This window comes from Pagrus pagrus (genome assembly GCF_965226575.1).
Source record: "Pagrus pagrus genome assembly, chromosome: 16".
NCBI classification, from domain to species: Eukaryota; Metazoa; Chordata; class Actinopteri; order Spariformes; family Sparidae; genus Pagrus; species Pagrus pagrus.
Window position 1 is genome coordinate 13,601,915 of NC_140200.1, and position 24,860 is coordinate 13,626,774.

The window sequence follows — 24,860 nt, forward strand, 5'->3', positions numbered from 1 at the left end:
CTGAAACCTCCAGAAGAGTGTGTGTTCAATTTATGGAGCCAGCGAGCGTGAGTGTGTGTGGCTCTTTACTTTCTTCCCTGAACCACTAGGTTGTTGATGTCTACATGTGAACCGTTGTAAGATGTTTTAGGTTTTGAGTGTGTGTGCACGCGGGAGAGAGAGAGAGAGAGAGAGAGAGAGAGAGAGTGTGTGTGTGTGTGTGTGTGTGTGTGTGTGCATGTGTGTGTGTTTTGTGTAGCGAGGTTAAAGTGGGCCCCTAGTGAGATTAACCTCTGGTCCGTGTCACCGTTTGGCATGCAGGCCCCACCCATCTCTGCCTCCAGATAGCCAGTATCAGGCTTTGTCTCTCCTGCAGCAACACTACCCCCCCCCCACCCCCCCCACCCCCACCTCACCCCCGCACCTCCTCCAACCGAACCCACCCTTCTCTTCTGCACATCAAAAAATGCAAAAGAAGAAGAAAGACCAGTCATGTGACTTCCTTTTGAGGAGCTGGCCACATACAGCGGAGATGATTGGTAATTGGAAAGGTGGCGGAGTAGAGAGCAGAGCAAGGGCTAAAAACAAGTCGCAGTTCACCTGAAATACAAAGAGAGCGCCTACACAGTGTCGGCTGTGTTTGCTCCCCGCACATTATTTAACTTCATTTGATTTTGAAAATCCAAACAGGCAGAAACATTTAGCGAGAAAACATTAATTAAAACTGATGCAAACATGGAGTTATGTTCAATTTTGACTATTTCATAGGAGACGAAAGAATTTATCTGGCTTTGAACAGACAGGGCTGCAACTAGCAATTATTTACATCATTGATTAATCCACAGACTTTTTTTCTGTATTCAATGTTTTCCTTTAAAATGTGTAGACTGTTAGTTTCCACAGTCCAAGATGACTTACTAAATTTGTTTTCTACCAGAGCCAAATATATTTAGTCAAGAATTTGTATGAAAAAGTCAAATGTTGTCACATTTAAGGTGCTGAAGCTCCTTTGGCATTTTTGTCTTGAAAATTGACAAATGAAAAAATGGATCAATTATCAAAATTGTTGCAGATTAGTTTCTGGGACGTAATTGATTGGTTGACTACTTAATTCATCTTCAAAACAGATAAAAGAAAAAAAAAACACATTTTAAAGAATATATAAGAAATGGTAATGCCAATGTGTAAAAATATGTCTGGAGAGATTTCATTTATTTTAGACAGTGTTTGAAATGCGTCAGTGATGTGCTTTAATTTCACCAATTCTATTTAAAAAGGCAGAGAAATAAATAAAATAACTTCTCAGATAAAAAAAAACATGGTTGTCTTTAAGCATAAGACACTAGATAAACCTGTTTTTGATCATATTTTGCTCACGTTAATCTCTTCATATCAGTCATAAGCAAGCAAATCAGCTAGTAACCATCATCCCACTTCAACTATGTTTGACCCTTTTATGCATCATGTTCGTGCTTGTCTGTTGAATTCTGTGCCAAAGTATAAAGAAGGGAAAAAAAAGTACTTGCTGCTTTTTGCTGCAACAAAATCAATTAGATAATGATTTTGATTTAACCGTGTGCAATAATAATATTACACAGCTAATACAATTTAAAGAGAAATACAGTTAATATTGAAAGAGGGTGTTAATGCTGTACCACGTGGTGTAAGTTTATCGTTTAGCCCCCCAAAAATCGACTCAGAACCTTTTTTACTTGTCAAACCTGTTTTATACACACAGTATATTTATTATTATAATCGGAACCATAACCACAAAAAGTTTGGGACACAAACAAGGGATTCAGCTCGTAGATTACAATGTGATTACCTTGGAACAGACATACAGCTGAGAATAAGGCCAAACAAAAGTGAACAAATAAAGATAAAGAATGGTTGAGAACAAGGAATGGTCAGGACTGTAGTGTACACTCGTATGTGAAAAACACAAATGAAAGTCTGTATAACACTTAGGGTTGACATGATTTACTGGTATCAAGGTATACCGTGTTATTGTACTGTACTGTACTGTACTGTATATTTGCTTGAATTCTATTACATTATCATATATATGAAAAATATGTGTATTTTGAAGTTTCATGTATTTTCAGGACACAATTTTTTGTTCAATCACAAAAAAGAACCTTATGTAGTCATTTCTGTTGTGATTGTAACTTTTAATAATATTAATGATAATAATAATAATAATAATTGTGTAATAACGTATACCGGGAAATGTATTTGTGTGATTTTTTCACACCGTGAAAATCTCGTACCATTGCAACCCTACGTGCAAGTCAAGTATTTTAAGTTGTAGGCAACACAAATGTGCAAAAGACATAAATATGAAATTAACATGCATATATGGAGTCGATGAATAATTTCCTCTGAGTTGGTGTCACCTCTTTAAGTGGTTATTATTGTATCTTTTGAAAGAACACAGCCATATGTGTAAAAAACAAAAACAGATCTTCTTTGTGTGCTTCTGTTCAGAACGGGTCCAGTTATTAGCAGGCGGTGTGTTTTATCACCAGTCACCTCAGCGAGGTTCATTTCCCCTCTCGTGCTGATAAACGTAGCAAGATGATCTAGTGCTTCCTCCCCCAGATCAAATATTTGCCCCAGTCATAATCGGGGGTGTTGGATGTTGTTAATTTGAGGCAGGGGAAACATGAAGGCTTTTAAGTGTTTGATGGGGGTTGGGCAGGGTTCAAAGGTCAGGGCCACTAATGACAACGTGTTGAGGAGGGCTTGGGTGTCAGCGTCATAAGAGCGGCTCTGTTGGTGGTTTTCATCGGCGTGTTTGTGCTTTTTTTTCTTCTTCCTCCTCTCCTCCATCCAGCTTTCTCTCTCTCCTCTTTCTTCTCTGGTTTATATGCATCCTGTTGGGTTATGTCCATCTGAGCTGATCTGGCCCAGCTTTGTCCACTTAGCATTTCCTGTGTGTAAAAAGCTACTTAATGGCACCACGCCACATGGTGACCGCCATCTCCGTCACGCTCACCCCTACACACACACACACCCCCTTTTCCTCCTGCCACGAGCACGATCGAGCGCGCGGCTCTGCGTGGGCCACCTCAGATTTAAAGCATCCCATAATTAGCCATTCCATAGCCGGTGGTCGCCACGGAGAGAGGCTGGTGGTGGCGGTGGAGGGCGGTGGGTGTCCTCTCTCCGCTTCCCCATCCCCTCACGTTACAGCTTCCTGTATCGATTGCTGGGCCTGGTGATGACGAGGGCCTGGCTGATGAAAAGGAGGGCTATTTCTATCCAGGATGCTGTATTGATCGCTGGCTCCTTCCCACACACAACCACACACACACATGTGGAGCTATAGGAAGATATTTATTACATATAAGGAAGCTCGTAAGCATAATCAAGCCATTTTACAGTGTGTCGGTATCCATTTTGTTGGCTCGGTTTCTTCAGCTTTTAGGATGACAGTTGCTGTTAAAGCGCCGAGAGCTGGTGTGGTCCGCCAGTCGGGCAGGGGGTGGTGCTGGGATGGTTATACCACTGACCCCCGGATTTCTGCAGCTGACCTGTGGGGCTCCTGATCAAATGGGGGTTTTGTTCCTGGGCTCCCCCCAGGTCCAGCCACTGATCAGGAGTTGCTCCTCCATTGGAGCTGAACAGAATGCGCTGGAGGCATTTCCATGAACCCCCTCCTCCTCCTCCAAACTCCCCTCCCTCATCCACCACCCCCCTGCTCCAGGCCACTCCTCCATTTTGTTTTCTCCCTCTCTCCCTCTCTCTCTCTCTCTCTGACGTTCTCTCGTTCCCTCTCCCCGGCCGTGCCCTTTCCTGACCTCTGTGCGTAAACTGAAACGGGTCAGGACACCCGCCAGGTCACTCGAGAGGAGGGGACTCGGGTTACAGGTTCTGATTTGTGAAGTTTTGTTTTTTTTTTTTTTTCTCACACACGTTGACGCATGCATACAACAGCACACACACACACACACACACACACACACACACGTAAATCCACATGCTGCGTTTCATTACGTAATTGTGGAGCTGTTGCGGGCTTCACGAATGCAACTCATGTGAGACATGAAGGCATGAGTGTGACACCACCTCTTACATGTTGGAGATGTGTGTGTGTGTGTGCGTGCGTGTGTGTGTTTTCCTGCATTTCTGCAGAACAAAAGGGGTTGTGTGGTTTCCTCACTGGTGCATTGTGGGCATTGACGGGGTTGGAGAGGGGGTAGGGTGCTGAGACAAACCACTCAACTTTGACCTGGAGAGACAAGCTGCTGGTGGACTGAAGACAGGAGAGGAACAGGAAGAGCTCATGTGCCGCACAGTCTAAAGAGCAGTCGATGATTATTCATCATTATTCAGAATGCGTGTTGTTTTGTGGGGGATGGGCGCAATTTTTTTTTTTTTATTTGCTTTGTACTGATTTCTGCCGCAGGAATGCCTTTCAGTCATTCGGATGGTCTAATGATGGTAATCATGAAATCAATTTGTGTTTTAATTAGAAAACAGGACTCAGACTGCTTGAGGTTTGTTGTTTATAAAAATACAAGGCCATCGCAGTTTGATTTCATAAATTGAGTCTACCAAATCATTGTTTTTTGCAGCGCAGCATTTTGATATTGATCCTTTAATGGCTGCATAAAGCCACAAGCTCAATTTGTGACTCGCGTCGTCGCCCCTTCTGTTTCATTCCACCCCTTACATCTGTTGTGCAAAGTCTTCGCCTTCGCTCGTTTCCATTCCCCGATCCTCGTCCTTTCCTCAAAGCCAAATCCAATACCTGAACGGCCCGAGACGGACAAATCGTCCATCAGCAATCGACTGGAATCAAAGGGGACCCTGGCTCTATCCTTCACAAACTGCAGGGAGAGAATCAGAAACGACGTCTGAGGGAGACAGAATGAATCTGAATGTATTGAACACCGGCGTTATCCCAGCGATTTCCCCCTCTTGTAAACTGTGGAAAAGGCGTGTAAATAAGGAGGAAGAATGGCTCCAAAGAAGTTTGATATTAAGACAGTTTTTAAGAAGAATAAACACAAATTAAATCTTTTTATTAACCATGTTTAATTTGTTCTCATTTGAAGCACAACTTGCTTTGATTCGGTGTCTGTGAAGTGCCTTTTGAATGTGCAGCTACTCGTGTTGAGAACTATTTAAAAAAAAATGGAAAAAAAACCTAAATATACACATCACTTTGAAATTAAATGAAATAAGACAAATACATGTCCATGTCTGTATTTGTGTTGGGTATTACCCATTTTAACAGTGGATGCTGTATATTTCATGGCTCTTGATAAAGAGTTTTAGTTGCAAAATCTGAAAATAAATTGTATCAGGCTTTTCTTTTCTTTTTAATATAACGTTTTTTTTTTTATTGTCCTTGAAACAAAACTTTTATTCACTTATGGAAAACGAAGCAAACTAATTTTAATCACCTAAACTTTCAGAAAATAATGTTTTTAAAATGTAATTCCTTTAAAGATTTATTTAATAGAAGCTTGTGAGATTGAATTTTATCCTGAAAAGCTTTCGTGCATTATGTGGAAGTCTTGGCCTATTTTACATCATTACATATAATAAGAGTTGCATTTGATTTAGATTTCTTGTGAACATTTTGCTGTGAGACGGCGTTGAAGCCATTTGTGTTTATGAATTTTAAAATCGGTACTAATTGATGCAAAGGCAATTATTTAATTGGGATTTTACCGGGTTCCTCCTTTTCATTTATTAATGGTTTTATTTTATTTTAAATTGTTTTAAAAAAAGAGCGACTTAAGGAAACAATTTGACTTTTTTTTCGGGTTTATTCTCAGGAGCATACAATGAACCAGAAAATCCTTTTCCTTTTCTTTTGTGTGCATTTTCTCTCTCCATGCATCTCCCTTTGACACATTTACCTTTATGTCATTGTGCAGAAGTAGTCTGACAGATATTCATCAGAGCGCAGCGAGTTCATATACTATTCTTAGTTTGCAATTAATTCACACTTCTTGACTCCCTTTCCATCTTCTCACTGTTTTATACATTCCCCCTCTTTCAGTCTCTTACATATTCATTTCAGTCTAATTATAGACCACCTATAGAGGCTCTTTAGCTTCCTGTAACTGCAGACATATTGTAGAGGATTTGCTGCTGAGAACATTTTCTCTCCTTCCTCTAGTTTCACATCTGATTCCCTTTGCTCATTCATTTCTCTTCCTGTCTCCTACACATCTGTCTCTACAGCAGAATTCACAGATAGCCTGCGTGTTATTTTTAGGCCTCGTTGTATAGTAGGTAGTAGGTTTTCTCTGCGCACTGCGTGCTTGTGTGGGTGTGTTTACCTACGCCGAGATCCGCAGGGCTCGCTGCGATTCATGAAGGTCATGGATGCACTGCATATCAGCTGTACGTTCTGTGCGATCAACAAGACATAAATCATTGTCCGGTGGTTATGTAGTAACTAAATCAATTATGCCGATCATGCCGATACGACGGATGGTGGATGTTGCTAAGAGAAAATGATTGCACGGGTGCGACATGCTTGTCTATTCTTCCTGCAGAAGGAATAGGAAGTGGTGCCTCTGCGAAAAGTAGATAAAGGGAGTACAGCAAGGACGCCGTGCGTGAGATAAAGACTGTCATGGCAGTTGGTGCAAACCACATACAGTCAGTCCGCCATGTTTGAGATGATGCCTCTCTGTGTGCAGTATGCGCTGCTGGATGTTGTGCTCGCTGCGTGCAACCAACGCCTACAGCAAAGTTCTCGGTGTCGATACGTGCTGCTTCTTCTTTGACAATTATTTAGGGGACATCTTTCTTTTTGCTCTCAGACAGCTTTTCAATATTTAAGTTCTAAATGAGCTCTGACAGGTGTGGGCTTGTATAACATTAAAGCTGAGCTTTATGCTCGGCGGACAGGACGTAAGAACTAAGGCGTTAAATTGAGTCTTTTCATTGAAAAAAATGACCTTTTCGGCTCGAGACAGAGGCTCTCTGCACCTTTCACAAGATAAAGCATGCGGTCTTTGTCGGTTCACTTCATCATTCAAGGTTATATATACCCAGTGGAACCAGTCATGATAGAAGAGTCTTACTTTTTTATACCATTGTGGATATAAAGCCCTTTAAAAATGACTTGTTGGAGATATTTGAATTGCCTTTAATCGTCTCCCAAATGATTCGACTCTATTCAAGGACATGTCGATGTCTACCAAATGAATGACTCAGATGTCCATCGTCGTACTGCTGTTACAATGAATTGAGCTCTTACATTTAAGTAGCCCATTGGAATATTTATTATATCCGCTTAGATCGTCGCAATAATCACAAAAACGGGAGTAACCTCATGCTTTCATGCTTAAATTAAAACCATTTCAGCTAACTTTGATCAGACTTTTAGCCTACAACAATCCTTGCATCCCCTGAACTAAATACAGTCCCCTGTGTATTGTTTTTCATCTTGCTATAAGCGCCTGCCACTCTTTAATGGATAATTGCTTTTTTCTCCCAACAGAGCAAACTGGTGATGGAGGGCTTCCGCAGCTTAAAGGAGGGTGAGCAGGTGGAGTTCACCTATAAGAAGTCCTCCAAGGGCCTGGAGTCCCTGCGGGTGACCGGACCTGGTGGGGGACCCTGTGCAGGCAGCGAGAGGAGACCCAAAGGGAAGGTCCCACTCCAGAAACGCAAACCAAAGGGAGACCGGTGAGTTTATGGGAAAAAATTTGAGTGACAAAAAGGAATCAAAATGATTTCTGTGTCTGCAGAAATGGCTCACACGCACACACGCACACACGCACATCTCACCGGCTTCATCGAACAAAACCTAAATGTGTGTGAGCTTTGTTTCCAGAGAGCAGCGCTGCCTATAGCAGAAGGAGACATATGTTATATGTACATCTCACCGCAGTGAGCTATTTCTGAGTGGGCTGAGATTATAGATTAAATCTATTCAATCTGCCCGAGTACATGCCTGTTGCTATGGTTATTGTGCGCCATAATAAGGAATTGAATAGAGCACTTTGCCTGCCATTGCCGCTATTTTAAATCAATTTGCCAGCTTTTACATTAGGGACGGCATTAGCACAGGGATGTATTGGGCTTATATGCATCTCAATGCGGCACTAGCTCAATCAATTGTTTTGTCCTCGGCAAAATCCTGAAGGGTGCTTTGCTAAAATCCGTCAGAGGGAGCCATATGGAGCTGCTTGAAAACGCCTGATGGTTGAAGCAGAGGGCGGCTGCGATCCTCGTCCTGATGGAGAATGACGTACAGCCCAGTGTATGTATTATAGGAAGGCATCACATGACAACAGGGCTACATTTACATTAGAAAGTCCAGCTCTGCCACTCTTTATGCCGCTCGCCGTCACCTCACCGCAGCTGCCTCCAGTTTTTAAGGTGTGAAAAGAGATGCTTTTGTTAGAACGGAGGAAACAGTATCTGGGAGGCAGAGGAGGCTCCCTGATTGTTTTACAACGCTGAATAATTCAGTTTATTTGGGATAATTGATCCAGTGTTAGGTCAAGTGTCTCTGCCTTCTACTAAGGTGGTAGCGAGGCAGTATTGGATTCAGAGATGGCAGGTAGATGTCTGTGATGTCATCAGTCTTTGTGAGCGCGCTCCTGTGGCAGTTACGCTGCTCTGACCCCTGCTGGTCACATGCAACCAAGGATTGTGCAGTCCCAGCCTTTACACCGGCGCTCTGTAGTCGTCTGAAGCTGTTGGATGTGAGAACTGTGTTAAGATATTCAGCTTTTGAAATAATAACGGAGGGGATTGATTATGAAAGCAGCAGATTGTTGAAGTCCGGCCTGCTGAAGAAAATGTCTCCATCAAAGTGAAACGCGCCTCAAAGCTCGACTCTGATATTCGGTGTGTTATTCCTCAAATGATTTCAGCTCTCTCGTCTTCATTAGCGCGGTTTCAGAGGTGGTGTCACCATAAATTAGGGTTGCAACAATGGATAAATTCTGGGCCAGCACGTATACGGATTGTTTAAAATAGCAATTAGGCCAATTTAGATTTTTGTTGTTGTTAATTTTGTTTTCTTTTTATTTATTGCCCCCTTTTATTCCAGGGAATCAAAGAAATCTTCATTATAAAAGAAATAAATGAACTGTTTAGTTATTCAGCCCGTCATTACACTGTTGTAGAAGCTGTTGTTCAAACTTTTAAAACAACCTTGCACAAGAAACTGTTTCTTTTGTGAGCTGCCTCAAAAGCCTTTTTAACCAGCTATACAACCGCCTACTCGATGAGAAGTATTACTCAGTACTTAGATTTGCCTACAAACTGATGGCAGGGATGTCATGAGCCCGTAGCTCTTGAGGTAACAACCAAAATTAACAAATGGTACAATTATAATTAAACTTTAATGATGAGTTATTTCACCGTTAACAAACGATGACATGCTTTACAAGTCATTTATTAAGCAACGATAGGTTTATAAACATCCGTTCCAGCTACATAATGGCCATCACAATGATTTGTTTATAGATTAACAGCACAGTATTTATCAGGGGTAGACCGATTATCGGCCCTGGCTGATTATCGGGCTGATATTCAGCATTTTTCCAATTACCGGTATCGTTGATTTATCTGTCAGATTGCTGACAAGAAATAAGCTGATTTAAAAAAATGTTCTACTTTGCAACATCCTCTTACTCAGTGTCCCGCCCACCACTGTATCTGATTGGCAACACGACACACAATCTGCAAAGTAAATAAATGTATCAAGTAAATGTAATATAAAGTGGCAGAAAATGGAAATACTTGGAATGGAAATAATAGATTATACTTAAGAATAGTACTTGAGTAAAGGTTTATTCCAAAGAGTTTCATTTTTACTACGAATATTGGTGCCAAATATAATTTTTTTGTCTCCTTGATTCCTAATAATCGGTATCAGCCCTGAAAAAGCAATATCTGTTGACCCCTAGTATTTATTACCAATTTACAAAATGTTATAAACATCAGTTGCATCTTTAGAGAAACAAATGCTAAATAAATGGTTTATGAAGCATTTCATAGTTTGTAAAAAGTGAAATAACTATTAACTAAAGTTTAATTAACTATAAATTTACCATTTACTAATGATATTATTATAAATTGTTAAACCAGCTGAATATTGATGCGACAGTAAATATCAGTCAGGATTGATGTATGGCTGGTTAATTTGCACATCCCCCCATAAACACAAGGTTTTCATGGCAGTAACCTTTTAAATGAGTTTTTACAGAATACAAATTTAATCTTAATTGATTAGAAAGTAAGATGAAGACATGACAGCCTGTTTGTGCACTGCTGAAGAGAAGTGCTGCAGCATTAATGATTCTTTATCAAACGTCTCATTGCAATGAAAAATTGTTTAGGATTTTTTTTGTTTTAGTTACATTTGTTTTATGTTTAGTAGTTTAAAACCTTTAAATCAATATATCTGAGATAGAACAGTTTGTCTCATAATTACTCGTTGCATAATCTAAGACATACATAGTGTTGAATTTATTTTTAAGATTTTTGCGATAAACAATCAAAATTAAACCTTAATCCTACAGATGGATACACAATTATTCATATTTTATTGTTTTGTGGTTATGGCTGTTAATTTTACATTTTGAATGCGATGAATCTAGTTGTCATTTTATGAAGCCAGGTTGTGAGGACACCTGCTAAACGCATCCTTAAAACTTGCCTCCAGCTCTCAATTATTATACATCGCCCAGGTTTTACACATTTAATACTGTAGCCAAGAAGTTAACTGCAAATACGAGGCATTGCAAAAAACACATCAACGAAAATATCCTTCACATGTAATAAACAAGCACTCAGGTCCACTTATGACTGTGTTTGATCCAAAGACTGAAACAGACTGAAACCGACTTTAACCTGGCATGATTTGTTTTGTGGCGGCCAGTGAGCTATCGTTTCATGATCATGTGCGTCTGCTGCTTTCAGCTTCTGCATAAAGACCTCTTGGCTAAATCCTTCAGTTAATATCTGCATAAATCACAGTGTTACACTGGTGTACATTTTATAACAAACAGTGGATGCGTAGCCTTTTCTCGACTTTCAGGCCTGAGGTGTGTTACACGTTGCCCAACAGACTAATGAATAAAACCCTGAACACTGAAAAGTGACATGTTTGTACATGAAGCCTTCAATAAAAGCATCTTGTGCCTAAAACGGAAGAAATTGTCTATTTGATTTGTTGTCAAAACACTCGGTGGCATCCTGACCGGACACATTTGCCCTGACTTTTTTTTTTTTTTTTACACTCTTTCAGCAGCCAACTGCTTCTTGTCAGATTTAATAACACTGTGTAGTTTGGCACACCACAGTGCTGCTCTTGTGTGATCAGGAGCAATAGCATGTGTCATACCACCATCTAGTGGTGAAGCTGAGTTGGAGCGGGTATTTCAGAGACGGCTGTGGTTGAAGTGAGGTGGCCATGATATATAAGAGAATCCTACAGTAAGACACTGTTTGTTTAGGTTGTTTACCAATTTCACTGATTGTTATTATTTTTAAGTCTACACAGGTTTCCGTAAAATGTCACTTTAGGACGTCATAAATGACTAATGAGTGATGAACTTTAACGTTATTTTCCTGTTAATAATCATTTCAAATGATCCTGATTTGTGAAGCACTTTGTAAAGTTTGTTTCAACAGATATTATTAAAATATTATTATAGATATTTAGATCATTATTATCTCACCACATTTAGATATAGAACCTCGCTGATGACACACAAACAGATAAACTGCGTTGCTTATTTTATGTCCTCCTAGAAATAATTACTGGTGGAGCGGGCACAAGTATCGATGTACAAATGGATGTTTAACAGCGTTTCTACAGACATTTATCGATAATTTGGGGAGTTGAAATGAAGCTTGTGCCTGTGCAGTTTCCACAATGATTGAGATTTATAAAACAGATATGAGCTTTATGAATGTGACGAAAAGAAAGCCTATGCGTACGTCTGCCTTACACAGTTTTATCTGTGAATCTAAAACTGAGTTGTACATTTGGTGCATCTGGCCTCTGACGTTTAATGAAGATGCCAGGGTTTCCCCACATCTTTTTAAACATCATCTTCTACTTTCCAGGCTCAATTCTCTTAATTCAAGGACCCAGAACCGCATAGTTAGAGACACTGATCAAGGTTACTTTACTGTCACAACACTGACAGGTTTCACTTAATGCTAGCTCAGTTTCGCAAAATATAATGTTCTGATGGACGTGAAACTTGATATAAACATGAAATATTGTATTATAATTTAATGGAATTTAATCCCATAGATAAGTAAATGTAGACAGTATGATAACTGTCAATTTTCACACCGAGGTAAACCTTTTGCTGCAGCCCCACCGCGTCTATTTTCGATGAGCTATGTCTATTTTAAAAAACTTTCACAGGTTTCAAGTATCCGTGGGAACCTTGGGATTCAATGTCTCGATTTCTTTTTTCAAATTATAAAACTGTCTCCTCAGTCAATTGAAATATTATCAAGATTGCAACATTGCCATATTGTAATAGTGCAATCTCCGAGAAGCAATTTATTGGATTAAAATAAAATAGTATCATAACGAGGTACTGTAGAGACGTCCTGACCTACACATTTCGTTCTCTAGATATGAGAAAACATGTTTGTTTGGCGCAGACCCCAACAAATGTCACATCATCATGATTTTAATATATATATATATACATGAAACAACAATGTGACAGGGATTTCTTGCTCTTGGATATGTTGGTCATCATCTCACATATTCTGCCTTCCCTCCTTGTCTCCTCTGCAGCTGTTATAACTGTGGAGGTCTGGATCACCATGCCAAGGAGTGTGGCCTGCCCCCCCAGCCAAAGAAATGCCACTACTGCCAGAGCATCACGCACATGGTGGCTCAGTGTCCCCACAAGGCGCTGGCGCCTGCCACAGGCTCTCAGGACCAACATGCGTCTACCTCGGCCTTCAGCCCAGGGACCGGGCCCTACCTCTGCCCCCCAGAGGAGGAGGAGCGCTCCGGCTCGTCCCCCCTGGAGGGCTCCTCCTCCTCCCCCGAGGAGCCCCACACGCGTGGCCCCCGGACCCAGAGGTGGAGGAAATCCTGAGGTGAACCTTTTCACCGCTAACCCCTGACCCTCATGTCTCCCCTCAATCAAGGATACCTAAAGCCCCCCCCTCATCTACCTCACACCTGTGAAAAAAATGGGAGGTCTTGATTTCTTTACTTTTATTTTATTTGTTTTTTATTTTTCTAACCAGCGCAGCTATGGCAACGATCACCGGGGTACAGACGTGCGTGAATGTGTGTGACTGACTCGCAGTCTACGGCAAACACCGCTGGAGTGGTGACTGCAGGGAATGACTGTTTTTCTTGTTTCAATCAGTGCAGCTCAAGAGTGAAACAACACGGTATGAATCTTGGTTTTTGATGATTTTTTTTTCTTTCTTCCTCTTGGACCTAAGTGTTGGCCATTTTGAATGCTTTTTTTTTTTCCATACAGTTGTTGTCGACTTTTAAAGCCACCAATTTTATATCCTGTAGGCCTGATCATTCCGAAAAAAATCACGATGCATCCTTTTAGCACACACGGTAGCTCATTATAAGAAGGATTAGCAGAAGACTTTTTAAAAAGCTCGAGACCCTCTAAGCGATAATCCAGCCCCGTAGGATTGTTAGCTCGGCTTATGAAGATCTTTAGGGAAACTTTTACGGATTCCAGAGGGAGTTTTTCAAGCATAAGACGGTGGGGCTGCTAAACACATTCTCTGTAACCTTGAAACACTCACTTACATACCTCTCTCTTACATGAAACGGACTGGACCAACTGATTGTCAAAGAGTGAGCGCGTGTGTGTGCAAGACCGAGAGAGAAAGTGTGTGTTTGTATGCGTGTGTCGGGGCAAAACTGTCAGACTGGAACGCCTCTTCTCCAGGAGTCGACACTATTAACATGCGGTTTCCTATTTGTAGACGTAGACACGCGTTAGATAAGACATCATATAACCCAGCTAGGTCATAGTTTTAGATTTAAGGTGATGAACTGATCATTAGACTTCCACTTTTGGTTGTTGCATAATTAGTTGAAAATAACATTACAGTTTATAAATCATAGTATAAGTCATTAATATATATGTAAAGTCACGAGATATAATTGAAATTTTATTAACTTTAAGTAACGCATTTATAAGGAATTAGCTCTGACATAGGTGGATAGCCCTGTATATTGCATGGGATACTTTGTCGTTGTGTGAAAACCTGTAGCTCTCTTTCTATTTAACCGTTTTCATTCGAATCAAACTCACCGTTTTTTTCACCACGCCTTCTTCTTCTTCTTCTTCTTCTTCTTCACTAGTTCAAATAGTCAGCAATCGCCTCTGACCCAGCACAAAGACTCGCCTCGTTTGATTACAGGTGTCGTGTCAGAACCATTACGGTATCATCGCAGCTGCTCTACTTACTTAATACCTCACCAGTTTCTTCCTCTCCGGATATGAATGTCACAGAAGCCGCGTTGCTCTCCCAGCTGTGTCGCAGTAAGACCGAACCACCCCGTTTTTCCTCCTCCATCTGTGCCTAACGGTCGTTAGTCGGCACAAGCCATGTGCCGCCGCCGCCTCTGAGAGAGAGAGAGCGAGAGGGAGGGAGAAAAAAAGAGAGAGAGAGAGAGAGAGAAAGAGTGCTGCTTTTGGTATAACTTGAATCCCAAGCATGGCTTTAGTGGCACTTATTTGTGACCTAACAACTCTTCTCTGACCATATTGAATGTGAAAAGAGCTTATCTGAAGTCGACGCCTCACAAAAAAAGTTCACGTCGGGTCGCTTCGGAGTCGTATCTTAATGTTCTGACAAATCAAAATAACTTTGTATGATGATATCAAACTAGCTTGTGTGTTTTTAAGAAAAAAAAAAAGAAGCTCTAAAGTAGACAACCAACTGTTTTTGGTATATTTCTATACCAAAGAGTTCGGCTTTATTTTTTGAAGGCATTTAAACGTTACAACTCGCTGAAGTGCTTGCTATCCTCGCCCCTTTCAGAATAAGAGGGACTTATTCCTGGAAGCGCAACACTGCGGTTGTTTTTTTTTTCTTTTTTTTTTTTCTTTTCTTTTCCTGTACAGCTTTTTGAATGTGTGCGTGCGTTAAAAATCAAATCTCAACAATGCAGCATGATAGAAGAGAAAAAAAAAGAAAAAAAAAGTGAATGACCAAACCACATAAGGAGCACAGCCCATGCTCAGATCTTTATGGAAACAACATCTTTTTGTATGATGTATTTTTACATTTTTACACACAATTCCTCTCAGGATGATGAACTGTTCTCAGGGAATTAACCAAAAAAAAGTGTATTTTATTCTTTTGGGAATCATCCACTGACTGACTCAACAAACTCTGCTAAGCAACGGTGAAGAGACATATGTAACTGACTCATGTACTGATATTAGCAACTACCTCTTGAGTTATACATAGTTGTGCATTTCTTTTTGTTTTGTATATTTTTTGATGAGCTTGTACGATTAACTGTAGGTCTCTGTTATACTGAGGTGTGAGAAGTTCCCTAGTGTTGCCACAGACTCCCTGGTCTTCCTTCCCAGATCTGACGAGTTACTTTTTTTTCCCCTTTTACTGCAAAACTCTCTCTTTTTTTGTTTACAGCAAAAGCCTACCTCATATGCGCTGTTCCTCCACAAACTCCTTACCTCCTCCCAGCCCCCTCTACCTCCTCCATGCAGTTGTTAATGAAATTGCCACTTGTCGCACTAGAGTCACACACGGCATTTTCAACGAATCAGCCCTGAAACGGCTCGTCACTCGTGACTCCAAATATATCTTACAATCAAAGCTCTTTTTGAAGGTTGTACACACGTTTTCAGAATGGGCGCGTTCGTCTCACCCACCCAGGGTGACGTTTTCTCTGCCAGCTCCGTGTTATACTGTCAGTATACACTCATCACTCAGCTGCAGACAGCCAGTGAGTTTTACCTCAGTTTTGTTGGGCTAGCTACAGACACGTTAAATATTTTACATTTCCGTGTGAACACATTTTGAAAAAAGACGTCGACTGTTGTTTTTAGTTTGTAAGTATTTTATCATAACCGTTTTTGTAACCACTTGATATGATGGGCTTAAAGGTGGAGAAGAATAGGATTGTACTTCGCACAAGGAGTGCCTATCTTTATGTTTTGTTTGTCTGACCCTATTACCAAATAGATATTTTCCTCTTTTTGGGCTCCATGGTTAATGGCCTTTGTCAGCCATTTTTACAGCCTCAGATAATCAGAAGTTGTGTGGTTCGGAGCGGATGCCCCTTCTCGTCGCCAGACTACATTTGTAGTTTAGAGCGACATTGTTAACAGTTAACGTGAAATCAGTAGATTTTGTACTAATGGTGACATTTGCATAGGTGTCATTCCTAAAAAAAAAAAAAAATATGTTTATGAAGATGAATATTGTTATCAGTACTCTTTTAAAACTAACTCATGAGATCAAAGATTGATTTTTACATATGACCGTAGTATTAAGACTCACACTCAGCTGAAAGACTCAGCATGGTGCAGTGTTGCAGCCTGCATCTGGAACTGAACACCTGTTTATGCCAGTGAACAAAATACATGACCGTGGTAAAAAAAAAGAAATAGTGATATTATTGTTATTAGTAGCTTTATATTTTCTTCCAATCAATGTAACTACTGATTGATCTCTTGTTTATTGTCCTGTTCAGTATTCGACACAGCCAAGAAAACCCGCTCGTACAGGAGACAAATGGTTATTGCGGAGGTTTGTCAAGGCTGCATGTAGGATAACAAATTGGTAGAATCGTGTTATTAATATTTTCCCACTTGTCTTAAGTTTTGAATCATGCAAACATGAGACAACACAAGCAAAAGAGTCTCATATAATCATCAACTCCTGACCAAACATTGTGCGCCAGTTGTATCTCAGCACAACGGTCAGTTCGAGTCTCAGGCATTGAAAAGGGAACTTGGCGTTCTCAGTAATTTGCAGCCACAACATCCAATTTCTCTGGACCCTAATCCAAATTACAACGCTGTGGCTTCTTTATTTGAAATTCACGCAAATCTGAGAGTCGACACTGGTGCGTTATGGAGAAATGAAAGATGCAGAGGGATACAGCTGATAGATATATGGCGTTACGCAGTGTTCAGAGGCACTGCAGAGATGATTATATGGCTCATGTGACACCATGTTGGCAAAGATTGTAATATTTATTGAGATATGGGGATAAATCAGATTAACTTTTGAAAAGCTCTTTGTTTTAGTCCTTTATTTCATTAAATGCAATGTGTAAAGTTGTGGGAGATGAAAGGATAATTCAGGCTGAGTGCTCTTAGTGTTTTTTTTTTTCCCAGAGAGCCGAAGTAATGGCGTTACATCCGGGTTAGTATCTGTTCCATCAGCTCACTCAATTTCTTTCATCAGTCCGTCTGAGAAAATTAAGCGTGCTCCTGAAGTTCACCTGCCTTATTCTAAGACAAATCGGCATCCACTGTTGAAAGTAGAAACCTTCTTGACTTGAACAGTAAAAGAGGGAAAGAACGATTACAAACGAAAAAAGAAACTACGACTCCCATTGGAGAAAGAGGCGAAGGTATTCGAGTAATCAGACCTCAAATTTGCAGATATCCGTAAAACCAGCAAACGCTCGGCTGTCACAGCATTCAGTGCTCTGTCCTGTCGTCATTACAGACATTTCTGAGCGAGCTGCAACCACGCGCTCTCTCTGTGGACCTGTGACATTTAGCCCACGAACGTTTGGGGGCTTATGGGAAATATTCTCTAAAGGCCGCAAAAACATCATTTTTCAAAAAACTACCGTCCTTATATAAACATGTGAAGCCAGGAGCATGATACAATGTTGATAAGGTCTCTGTTCGAAGGACGTAGTGATAATTATTAGTGGTTTTACAAACGTCAACAAACATGTTCAGTGAGGTTTTCTCACTTCTGGAACAGAACCCGGAAGTTTCGCTTTTTTCTTCGGCTCTCAGTTTCATCGCTGTCGAGTTCAAACCACGTGTCTCCAAATGTTAAGAAAACACTTTTGTTTTATGTTAATATGTCAAACATTTCAGGAAATATACTTACTTGCTTTATGGTGGAGATTTAAAGTTCTCACTTGTAAGTCAGCACTTCGTTAGCTTAGCTTATTTTAGCTCAAAGACTGGAGGCAGTGGGAAGCATTGCTTGGCCCTCCGCAGCACCTCTGAAGCTCTTAAAACAGCAACCATGTTAGTTAACCAGTGGAAACGACATAATGTCATTTAATAAGTGAGCTCTGGATTTTTGTTATCTTTGGACAGAGGCAGGCTAGCTGTTTCCCTCTGTTTCCAGTCTCTGTGCTAAGCTAGGCTAACTAGTTGCTGTCATGGCGTTCCTAACTGTTGCTTTAAGCTTCGTCGCACTGTATTTTTTTGATACAGTTGAATTACAAAGGGTTTAATGAGCCTTTTCTTGGACGTTAAAGGAGCACGTAGTCATACGGTTTATTTGAAAGGTTCAAAATCACTAAATTTGAGCTTTTATTGGACAGTGACTTAATCCGGATTGAATTATAATCATCTGTTATCAGTGGGTACATTCGGTGTTGGGATGGTTAAGAAAAAAATAACATTTAGGCCTTCATCACTAAGAAAGAAACCTGAATTATCCTTAATGTATCAAAAGCCTTTGAAGACAGACAGGATTGTACTGCATACTCACAGACATGGAAACCTCAGCAGTCCGTCTCGCTGCTCCCTCATGTGGTTGTTTAGGAGATGACTGCAGATGGGCTGAAGTTCACATACCTCAACTGCTGCCTTTGTCAGCTGCTCTGTGCTTTGCCTTGACTGGAGAAACAATGTATTCTAGCGGATGATCATTTATGATGTTTATTTTTATTTTTTTTAACTGAACTGTATCATGTCGGATTCATATTGTGTTTATGTACATGAAATCATACTGGAACATCGGACCTCTAAAGGACCTATAAATCCAACCAAGGCAGTTAAAAGTGCAGATACCTCCTTGTATTGACTAATAACCTCACATTTCTCATGTTTGTTTATGTTTTTACTCTCTACATCGTGGCCAGAGGGAGTCTTCCATGCTCTCTTACTCTGGAGTATGTCTAGAGCCAAGCACTGATTGCTTTTGAATGGGGAAAAAAATGTTCTTCTATGTGCATATCACACATTATTTTAGCCCCAATATAAGTGTACTGCCTTTTTTATTTCTGTGAATCTTGGATTGGATTTTTAAATATGTCAGAAATGTTTTACTTGATTGGAAAATAAACATATTATATTGGCATTAAAGTATGTATAATTTCCTACTAGACACTGAAGTGGTCGATTGTGTTCTTTGATATCTGTTTTATTCATAATTTAAAATTCACTCATAAACATTTGTACACAGGCTTGTTTTTCACCTTTTTTGGGGTTTTGAATTGTTGCCAAAGTTATGTTTCCGAGTTAAAGGTGAATCCAACCAGTTTTACACATGAAAGTCAGGTTCTTCTGTAGTCTAACCACATAACGTGAGTGATTATCTGAGCTTGGAGACTACAAATTTATAACAAAGAGTGGTCTAATGAAAGCTACTATCAAGTTACATTTGCATTTGTACAGGATCTAGCATTTTTTTTATTAAAAACTTGACCCAGATTAAGGACTAAAAATCAGAATATTTCTGCCTGTGCTGCTTTAATTGTGCCCATTATTTTAAATGGTAAATTCAGGCATTTTTTAACCTGAGATCTATAAAACAATAAGTAATAATGTTATTATAGCAGAGGAATAGGCAGGTTGCCACTTGGCTAACCATAACAGCTCAGGTAGCTGCCTGCCACCTAAATTATTATTTATTGCTAATCCAAGGGGCGAAATTTCTGTTTTCAAAATATATATATATCTATATATTCTTTTTATATTTCTCCCTTGCAAGTCACTTGTGTGTAACTTCAATACCTGTGGTAGCGTTTTCTTCATTGGGTCTACACAAAAAATACCATATATTTTGGACTTTTATAACTCAAAAATATCCAACTTTCTCTTTCCAGCTTTTCAAATCTGAAGACTCGCCGCTTATCTCTGTTTTATACCCGTGAAAACTGAATATCTTTGGGTTTGCGACAGAACAAATCAGTCAATTAGGATACTTTTTGGCTTTTCCTTGCCCTTATTTCTATTGGTGTACAGTGGGCTGACATCTGGAGAGAAAGAGACCATGATGACATACAACAGAGACTGTTGTGTTGTAGTTGCATGGCATGTGTCTTAGACCCCCTGTGGCGACCGCACACAAAAGAAATCTGGAGACGTCTCCTTGATCTCCGGGAAAATAGTCATCTTTTTTACATTTTAAAAATGAGAAAAAATATGAATTAACAAAATAATCAATAGATTCATTTGTTGTGAAAACAATCTAGCCCTTAGAAAATGCATTTAGCACTTAATATGAAGAGAGCTGCTATCTTTTTCTTAAAGGTTAACTCCACCATTTTTACACATTAAAGTGTGTTTACAGATCTCGGGGAGTTCTACTGTATATGTGAGTAAAGTAGTATGAAGCCTAGTATGGCCCTAAGGAAGCTGAATGTAACCTGATTAACTACCTCCAGTGATGTCACTCTGTGGCTTAATTGCATTGTGGGTAATTTAGGCATCACTGCAGTCCACTGGTCCATCATTGTACTCCTATAACACTGCTGGACTCATTATTGACAGGCAAACATTAAAATTAATGCAACAGAAGCAGAGATATCACCTTTTTTATTCCATGCATTCTTCTTCCTTTTCAAAACCTGGTGCCTACATTACCCAGAATGCAACTTAGCCACAGAGTGACATCAATTTAACAGATTGCATGCAGCTTCCTCTGGAGCCACAAAAGGCTTTTTTTTTTACATGTGTTACATGTTGTCCTCCACAAGAACTGCAAAGCCACTTTAATTAGTTAAATTGGTGAAGCTACCCTTTAAACGCTTTTTGACACCAGCTCAACTCATTAATTTCCATCTTTTTTGACCTCGTTGTGAGTCACTTCTTCATAAACAGCGAGACACATCAAATCAAAGTAAGTGATGACAGAGTTCAACGTGGAGGGAAAAAATGTATTTCTTGATTTGATCAGTTCCCCGTCGTCTCCACTAGGGGGCAACCTGGTGCCGCTGTAACAGTGTTCCCCCTCAGGCCTGTGAAGGACACAGCCAAAGCAGATTAATCACCTCAACACATCTGACTCACCAAAGACTCTGGTGTTTCTTCACAGCCCTCTCTCTATTCTCCTGCTCCTCTTTAATGGCCAGGCGCCTGGCTTTTTATAACCAGCTGTCTCTCTCGCTGTCTCACTGCTAAGCACATCCAGGCTTGAGGGGGTCCATTAAATGAACGCTCTTTGTTTACAGTTTCCCTTTGTTACCCACCATCATTTTCCTATACGGCTCCCCCCTTTTTTTTCATACACAATCTCTGGAGATGGCTTCGTCAAGGTCAGGCTATTTTTATGGCATGCGATATTGGAGGTATCGCAGTGAGGCGGTGATAAGGAGAAAGACCGGGGAGAAAGGATATGGAGAGCTGAAGGATAAATACTGCCGGGCTTTTGCTGCAAACAGCACGGTGTGTGTGTTTTCGGGACGTCAGAGGCAGAACGCAGGCCGGAGAGATGAGAGGAGTACATATCTTTTCCGTCTTTATCCCCATCGTCCTATTCCTCATTCCTAAACTGCATGTTGACCTTTGTAGTACCGCCTCCAGGCTGTATGCTTTAACCTTTCCAGTGAGATAGAAGGGGCCCCTGCACTGGGAATACAAGATAAATCACAACTGCTGTCTGTTAATGCGACAGGCAACAACACACACCGGCATGCAGGCACTGTCGAAAACCTCTGTCCTTTTTTACAAAACCAAAAAACAAACACACACACGCACATACATGCTCGCAGATGGCCATGCCTCCATAAAGATGTCCACAGCATCAGCGCACTTGGCTGTTACATCTACAAGTGCCCCCTGAATTATTCATCCCTCATTAAAATGCACTATGAGTAATGATAGCCAGGAGTGTGTTTTTTAGGTTTTCTTTTTGTTTGAGGTAGAACACAGGGGTCATTAGGAGTCATTTCTGGTCAATTTTGTATGATCAACCATGCTCCGGAGAAAGACGAGAGGAAAAAAAAAAAAAAATCCCATTTACTTTCTGTGCATCGGGAATTCATGTTGAAAGAGATCAAAGGGGACAGACAAAGAGATGAGAGAATCGACATCTTCTCGTCTCCATTTGGCTCCCTATGAGAGGAAGAAAATTACTTTAAAGCTGCTGCCTTGATGAAAGAAAAAGGCGTTATGGCTGATGTATTCCTCCAGAGGTGGAATCAACAGTATGAATGACTCAAAGGCAGAGGAGACAGGAGGGGGGGTTAGAAAGAGAACATTTGTTTGAGAGAACAATTTTTTGTTGAGGAACGAGAGTGCTATTTGACAGTGGTGGAGAAAACAGCGATTCCCCTGTCAGGAGATGCGACTGGTTCGACACTCAGCGCTGTTATTTCCGGTGTATGCATATAGAGAAAAAAAGGCAGCAGATGTCATCAGCTAGAGAGCTCATTTGCAGGATCAGACTGGGGATTTTTATCAGAGAAATGTGCGCCTCAAAATGAATATTTGGTGTCATGCTCAGCCACAACCTTGTTTTCCCCCGGACAAGTGTAGAATAGGTCATGAAAATAAAATAGCCTCCGAACATCCCATTACTTTCTCTCACCCCTACTCTGAGAGACGACCAGCACTGTCATTTTTCTGACAGAGCTGTCAAAGCATCGAGCCCACCATCCTAGTTACACATAAAGCAAATAGAAATGAAAACATTGTCAGTGAAAAGACTCATGGGGTAACGGAGACGCCAGGAGCAGGGTGAATCACTTAGCAAGCTGTGCTCCTCCATTCTGCAGCTGCCACCCACCACAACACATCTGCCAGTGGGAAAAAAAAAAAAACACTCAGATAGAAAACCACATCCAAACAAATTGCTACATGACACAAAAGATCACTTCTTCAAATTGAAATTCATTTGCAGTCGAAACGGGGGTTTGTCCCCATGGGTACGCAAAACCCACATACAGGTGGCAAATGGCGGGAGCTGTGCACACAGACACTACACATAGTTCCAGTAAGACCATTAGATTTCTTCACGTGGGGCCAATGGCTCTTCCAATGCGCCTCCCTGTGCTATCTCTGGGCAGACACATGCCACTGCTGGGCAGGATCCTAATGCGTACCAAATCATCACTTTTCAACCAACAACGCCTGCCCGGCTCAGCCAGTTACTGCAATTCCCCTTTTATTGCATTTCCCCAGGATTTCATATTATACATGCTGAACTCCACAGAAAGGAGTCAAAGCTCATTTTGAGACCCGAAATGGCCACAGAAGGGGAATCATCCATCGCAGGCCGAATATTGCGCCGAAAAACTGCTACTAGCTTTGTTGATATGAGCCACATGGCAACAAATCATTAAATTATTTACGCGGAGCATGCCAGAGATCAGCGATTTGCTTTAGGGGGGGGGCGAATAAAGCGTTGAATTATTGAGTTTTTGCCTTTTTATTCGAAAGCAACAGATGCTTTTGCAGTCAGCACTTTCATTTGCTCTTGCCTGAAACACTGAGCAGCAAGTTATGTTATTTAATTTATATCGTTTCATATTTACACTTAGTTTTCTCACAGTTTGTAATAAAATCAATTATACATTCTGAGATGAGTCATATTTCCGAGCATTACTCTGTAAATGAGTTGCAGTGATTTGCATATTCATACATAATTGCAGGGATGAGCCTATGGATAAAATCCTTAATGTGATTACACTCATATTATTCCACAAACACTGGGGTATTGTCCCTTTACTGAAAATCAAGTAAACAAGACAAAAAGTCTACAGCCATGCTAGCAGCTTTGTAGGCACAGCAGTGCTTGGAGCTAAATGCTAAAGTCAGCATGCTAACATGCTCATAATGACAGTGCCAACATGTTGATGTTTACCATGATAGCCATCTTAGTTTAGCATATTAGCGACATTTGCTGATTAGCAATAATAATAAAGCACAACTGAGGTTGATGGGAATGGTGGGCTTCATTGCTACATCGTCACATTCACATTGTGGTGAATGGGTTGGTTTTGCAGGTACATGTATTTAGTTGTTGACTTAAGTTCTGGGGAAATTAAAATCTGACTCAATGATGACGCTAAGTGAAATATCAGGGGATCAAAGTTATTTTAATTCATCCTGAGTGGACAAAACTGTCGAACCGACCAACCGACAGAGTTTGTTGGGGTAACTCAACAATCAAATCAAGGTACCTAATCATATTGGTGCAAAGATAATACATGAATTCAATTTTGCAATAAGGAAGTGCTCATCATTGATTTGTACCGTTGCCCACAGTGGTCTAATACACAAAGGGATATTTAGGGAATAAACACCGAGGTATAAACAGCATGGCAAAATTTGTGATGGTAAACAATCTTATAGCATCTTTGGGTACAATCGACCCCCGCTACCGTATGTGATGACTTTACAAGTACATGTACTGCTTGTTTAAAAGGAAAAAAATCAAGGGGGTTTACAGTACATGATTCTTAATCTGGGATCCTGAATTATTAAACCACCGGGAAATGAGCAGAGGAATATATTTCCTCCTTCACGAAACCTTCCATGGCAGGTGCTATTAGCCTATAATATCTGTATGACAAACCAAAGTCACATTCAGAAAGCAATTTTCTGTCCACAACGCAATCTCGGCCATTAATTGCCTAATGAACAAGATGTTATCCAAGGATACCTTTCCAATGACCACTTAGGAAAAGGAGGAAGAGGACTTAATATGATGGAAATAAGTGTGACAGACTAAACGGTCCC

The 24,860-nt window shown here is 40.5% G+C and overlaps 1 protein-coding gene across 2 annotated transcripts in view; it reads left to right on the forward strand.

Moving 5' to 3' along the window:
• Positions 1-19,281, forward strand: part of lin28b (lin-28 homolog B (C. elegans)) — a 33,674-nt gene extending 14,393 nt beyond the window's left edge. For both annotated transcript variants that reach the window (XM_084377143.1, XM_084377144.1), the window contains exons 3-4: positions 7,454-7,641; positions 12,740-19,281. In XM_084377143.1, coding sequence (XP_084233269.1) covers positions 7,454-7,641; positions 12,740-13,049 — 498 coding nt within the window. In that variant the 3' untranslated portion in view covers positions 13,050-19,281. The remainder of the gene's footprint in view (positions 1-7,453; positions 7,642-12,739) is intronic.
• Positions 19,282-24,860: the final 5,579 nt, after the last annotated feature.